The 6,000-nt window shown below is 42.5% G+C and overlaps 1 protein-coding gene across 9 annotated transcripts in view; it reads right to left on the bottom strand.

Annotated features, from left to right (window-relative positions):
• PARD3B (par-3 family cell polarity regulator beta) overlaps nucleotides 1–5,031 on the bottom strand; it is a 560,921-nt gene extending 555,890 nt beyond the window's left edge. For 3 of the 9 annotated variants that reach the window (XM_088135644.1, XM_007421741.4, XM_088135643.1), the window contains exon 1: nucleotides 3,861–5,024. In XM_088135644.1, coding sequence (XP_087991770.1) covers nucleotides 3,861–3,980 — 120 coding nt within the window. In that variant the 5' untranslated portion in view covers nucleotides 3,981–5,024. Of the gene's footprint in view, nucleotides 1–3,860 lie in introns of all 9 variants that reach the window. The other 6 variants (XM_088135640.1, XM_088135641.1, XM_088135642.1 and 3 more) reach the window with 5 other exon arrangements.
• Between the last annotated feature and the right edge of the window lie 969 nt (nucleotides 5,032–6,000).

The raw sequence follows: 6,000 nt of genomic DNA on the forward strand, positions 1-6,000 counted from the left end.
CCTATTGTTTCTTGAAAGGCAGGATATAAATGGAAATAATCCTGGAATCCTTCACCAGCTTTCTTCGATAGAACCATGTACTCCAAATTATATGCTTCTCTCCATCTACCTGAAAAGCTTGCATTTTAAACAGAAGTTTAATATTCTTTCTACTTCAGGTGCACTCTCTGAAACAGCAACGAAGTTACAGCTAAATATGAATTGTCAGCATCGCTATCTTTATGCAAAAACCTTTATAAAGTTGTCAGCATTAATGATGTTGTATAGGAGACTTCTCTGGGTATGAACCAGGGAAGCGGCTGATTTGGTCAACTGGGTTGTGTAACAGGCTCCAGAGTACACTTTCCCCAACTTTTATCTATAAATAGATTCATATAACAAGGATCTTAACCAGAGGCACACCTTGTTTCAATGCAGCAGAGCCAAGTGACACTGTTTTTAGAAGTAGATCTGTCACACCAATAAAGAACTCTTCTGTTAGAGTACAGATCCCAATTTATTTTCTCATGTCTCTTTTAAATGTTATGGGGTCTCTTCTAAGTATTAAATGTCTGTTTCAAAATTTCTGCTCACAGAAGATACAAGAAAAAGATCAACCTGTGAGTACAGAACTAAACTGAGTGTTTATGGAAAAACCTTGTACATTATAAATGGGACCTAACAAACTGAGGAATGTTTCTTTCAAATTCTGTAACTTCCTTATGAAATAAACTGAATCATCTGAATATTTGCTTTACCATGAAGTAATTACTAGTGTCAATTCAGGCTTGAGATAAATAATTAGGCACTTCAGATACTATGTACTAATAACTGAAAACATTTATCAAAGGCAGAAGAAGCAAGTCTTCATTTTTCCTCTCTGAAAACACTGCTCAAGAGTAAAATTTAATTATCTCCACAAAACATCCCCCATCCATAACTCCAATACTTTTTTTTTAATTTTTACAGATAATTTGCAGGAAAAAAAAGTATACTGAATTTGATAATATCTGATGTAGCTGAGCAATAAACAAGTCTCCTGGAGAGCTACAAATTTCACAGAAATACAAGATTATGCAAGACTTTCCAGCCTTCTATTGCTTCAACACTTGTTCATTCAACACTCTAATGTACTGATATTAGAATCATAAGGCAAGTACCTAAAGTCTACAGAAGTAGAATACAGATGTACAACTTCCAGCAACACAAGGACCACATCGGGCCTTGTACGCTATGTCAAAAGCCACATTCCAGAGGACAATGGCAAGTTTCATTGGCTTTGTCAATAGAAGAGTTAAAGAATCAAGAAGCATTATCTACAGTAGGTTTAGAGTAGAGGTGCTCAATTTTTTTTTCTCTGTAGAGAAACATACTTGATCTTTGAGCAGCAAAGTAGGGTAAAGTCAAAACAAAAACTGAATCTAACTTGATTTCATGAACATCTGTACTTAATATTAAATGCAGTTAATATGATCACTCACCAATAAAATATTTACTAATTTCCCTATCTTTCACATTAAAAACTACAATTTGACTCACTTTTGGAGGTCTGAACAGGCTGAACATTTGAGGATTGCATATTACTCTAGAGCTTCAAGTCATGCATGTCTGATTTACGAGTTATATTCCAACCATACCTCTCCTTGTATCTCTCCTAACAAACTAAGAGGAAACCCAGGCCCAAGAAAAAAGCAGTAAGCCATGAATTCCAATTCAGTTGTAATGCTGAACTAAATTATGAAGAAGTTTTTAGATCTTTATCCTCACAAGAAAAGCCAAGAAGGAACAATAAAGTAGCATTAATCAGGACACAAAGTCATTGTGGATTATTGCTATATTGGAACAAATTCAATATGTTGTTCTGTATATAAACATTTCATATATTTGTGGCAAAATAAGCATAAGGTGCCAAGAAATGCTAACTTGGGAGTTTTTCCTAGGTTCTTTCTCAATGCATTCCATGTATACGGAATCTTCTGGATAAAATCATCATCAGGAAGAAAATGTGCCTGCAATCAGCTCAATTCTAAATTGATGGTATGGCACATACACAGGTGTCTAAGTTGCATGATGTTTACAAAGCAGTAAAAATAAACACTCTGAGAGTACCTGATTTACATTTTACATAGATAGAATTTGCATGCTGAAATTATACACTGGTGACAGTCTGGTAAGGACAAACTACCACAAATACATTCACTTTAATATCAAGTCTTTGAAGAGGATTTGTTCATACTGATAACATATTAACAAGTGTTCTTTTGTATGCTGTACCACAGGAATCATGGGACAGATTCCAGATTTATGTGTTACAACTACTGTAATTCCAGACTACCAGCCCACTTTATCACTTCATTTTCATTCTGTCTCTTATTTAAAATAGCTCAGATAGGTCACTGAGAAAATAAACAGAATTTTCTACATTAAAAAAGAAGCAATTGTCACTATACTATCACTCTTCATTTATCAAAAGTAGTAATCCATAATACTGTGGCTCTGATAGCCACGCTGGCTGGAAATTTGGGGACTCATAGACAATGACTACACAGGACTTCAGATTCAAAGGCAAAAAGGTGCTTTGGAACATGCAGGGGCACACTCACAGCCCCTATCTGCAGTACCCTAAATCGCATCTTTTTCCTGTAGCTGCCGAGAACAGCCTCATGATTTCAGGAAAAGACACAGCTGCTTTAATGAGTTAGAGACAGCTGCTATGTAAGCAATCCAATGTGTTGAAGCTCCCTTTGCCTTTGAAGCTAAAGCATTATACAGCCTTATTGCAGATTCAACTCACCAGGAGGGCAGATGCTAAGCATGCTATGAATAATTATTATTGTGAGCCGCCCCGAGTCACCCATTGGGGGAGATGGGCAGCATACAAGTTTGATAATAAATAAATAGATAACTAAAATAATAGGAACAGAACAGGATCCGGATGTCAATAAAAATTATGGTGGAACTAGGGGCAACAATTCTGCCATCTGTGGACGTTATAGTGACAGGAGGAAAACAGGAGAGTTGACACTGTTCAGCTTGTAACATAAAAACACAAAGAGCACAACCATAAAAGTTTAGCCCCATCTTCATACATTTTTAGAGATTGCCAGACACAGTAGTGTGAAAACTCTGGAATGGCTGATTCTTCTAGTTTGGTTTTCTCCAATCACTGAGAGGCACAAGGAATTACAATCCATTATTTAAGAAGACACCAGATTAGGAAAAGAGGCCCTGAAAGTTGTAGGCACGGCAGTGATCACTCACCAGAGGATGTTCTTAAAGAATGCTCTTGGGATTCTGGGAAATGGTATAACTACATTAATGCAGATCTTTGGTCTGTCATACAGAATATCATTCCAGTTTAATCCATTTCTGGTAACTAGTCAACAATGACATTAAATGAGACACTGGGTGATATAATAATGCTCCACCTCCAATCTCCCAATTTTAGTTATTCATACAAATATGCCAGAGTTCTTCAAAGTATTTCTCTAGTCTCTTGCTTTTGAGTTCCAGTAGCCACTAATGATTGGGCAGTACCACACACAGAACTAATGAGATCTGGATATCCAAGTCTGACCATGCACCTATTTGCATCAAATACTAAGATTTAAAGGTGCATCAACCATCACGTATGAAAACCATCACATATATCAGTATCACACCTACAACATTTGGCCAGGAAAAATGAAGTAAGTATCACAATCCCAACTTATGTAGTGCCATTTCTGATATCAGCAACCTCTGCATAAAAAATTCAACATAGATCTTCTCCTTCAGCATACCTATGCATGCAATGGGAAAATGCAGCTAATCAACCCTGCACAACGAACTGTAACAGGTGACTTTGCCCACAGTGTGCTACAGCAGAAGTCGATGCTTACCTTTTCTTTGGTTCTTAAGTATCTCTGGAGAGCCTGGTGGGTTAAATCTCTAACCCGGATTTGTCCATCTTTACAGGGAACCACAATCCCCGTCTTGCCAAAACAAACTGTCACTTTCATCTCACCCAAATAAAAACAAAGGTAGATGAGGATTTTTTAAAAAAAATGGCACCCTCAGAAGATGGGGGGGAAAGTACCAAACAGCCTTGCAGTAACTGGGGCAAGAGGACGCCAACCTTTCTTTGAAATGCAAAACTCAGCAAAGCCTAAACTCCAGAAGAGAAAGGAGAACTACTCTGGCGGCAGCAGGTGTTTATGTTTGACACTGCGGAAAGGGGGGGGGGGAGAAAGAAAGAGAAGGGGGACAGGGAGCCAGAACTGCTCAGGAAGGACAGGACAGAGGCCTGGTAGGCGAAGACAAGGATGAAACCACTCAGCCCTCGTCTTGGAGAGAAGCAGAACGGCAACAAAGGTCATACACAAGCTTCTCAAGGCGGAGAGAGGAAGGTTTACTCTGCAGAAAGTGCCGCCCGAAGCCAACTCTATAAGTGAGCCGGAGAGTTATTGAGCAACCACTCGTTACCGCTTTTGCAGGCGCACACCCTAAACAGGAACCCAGAGATGCGGGAGCTTGGGAAGTGAAAGCCCCACGCGACCCCGGCGGGGAGACATAGGAAAGCGGGTCGCAGCACCCCCTCCCCACCTCCGCAGTCTGCTCTCCAAAGGGGGCGGGAAGAAGAAGGAAGAACTCGCAGGCCGAGCCTAGGGCTCCAGCAAACCGCAGCACCCGCCGCACCCCATGCCCGGCCTGGCGACTCTTTCTTCTTCCCACCCCACGCTTCCCTTCCCTTCCCTCTGGGCCTCTCCGCCGCCACTTCAGTACGGCAACTTCAACTCCCGCCCCTTCTCGCGCGCCCGCGTCCCCGGCGCTCGCTCGCTCGCTCGCTCGCTCTTTCTCCCGCCGGCCCGCCCGCGGCTCAGCGCTCCAGCATTGCTCCAAAGGTCGGCGTTTGGGGTGTGGGTGGGTCGGTGGGTGTTGCTTCCTCGCTGCTCCCACCCAGCAAGCGAGCGAGCCCTGCCTGGCTCTTAAAGGGTCCGCCGCGCTGCCTTGCCCGCCCTGCGCTGGATTCCAGAAGAGGGGCGCACTCGCAACCCCAACGCAACAGGTCCCGCTGGGGGACAGGAGGAGGAGGAGGAGGAGGAGGAGGAGGGAAAGCCACGCGAGGAGTTTCTCGTTTGGACTGGTTCAGAGCCTGTACTTTGGCTTGTAAGGAAAGCAGACCCGGAAGAACGACGAAGTCCTGGGCTTATGTTTTTCACGAGAATTAAGGGGACCATTTGCAACCACTCCATGGCTACGCACATAAGTTTTTGCTTTATAGTATATTTCACTAAAGTGTGGAGTAAACACAGGCCTAAAAGCCCTCTTGGGCAACAGTCAAAATTTTCTGGCTCCAACTTTTTGAATTGATTGGTTGCTTCGGATTACTTCTTTTGGAAAGAATGCTGCCTACCTCCTCTCCTTTATGCAAAGCAGCTGGAAAAATAGGCAGGGGGAATTCTTAAAATGTCCTATTAACTAGTAAAAAAAACAAAAAACCAATTGAACTGGCAATGAGCAGGAGCTGGTAAGACACTCTAGTGTATTTTGGTTTAATGAGATTTATTTCCAGTGCTATAGCTTAGATGCACTTATTTTGTGCCTTCAAAGCAGCCTTGCCTCCTGGTGACTGCCTGGACTAGTCCCTGCAGTTTTCTTGGCAAGGTTTTTCGGAAGTGGTTTTGCCCTTGCCTGCTTCTTCCTAGGGCTGAGAAAGAGTGATTGGCCCAGCTGGCTTCATGCCTAAGGCGGGACTAGAATTCACGGTTTCCCAGTTTCTGTGCCTCTAACCAATACATCAAACTGGCTCTCTAGTTCCACCTACCTAAGAATAATCATTGATGTATTGTCGAAGGCTTTCATGGCCGGAATACGATGGCTGGTGTGGATCTTCTGGGCTGTATGGCCTGGGTACAGAGAGAACCGCTCCAGTCTGTGCTCCTGTCCTCTGAAGATGCCGGTCACGGATGCTGGCGAAACATTAGGAACCAAAACTTCCAGAACATGGCCACACAGCCCGGAAGACCCACATCAGCCACA

The sequence above is a fragment of the Python bivittatus genome, unplaced genomic scaffold (assembly GCF_059951505.1).
Source record: "Python bivittatus isolate LINGU-HERP-01145 unplaced genomic scaffold, Pbiv_v1 ctg000200_np1212, whole genome shotgun sequence".
NCBI classification, from domain to species: Eukaryota; Metazoa; Chordata; class Lepidosauria; order Squamata; family Pythonidae; genus Python; species Python bivittatus.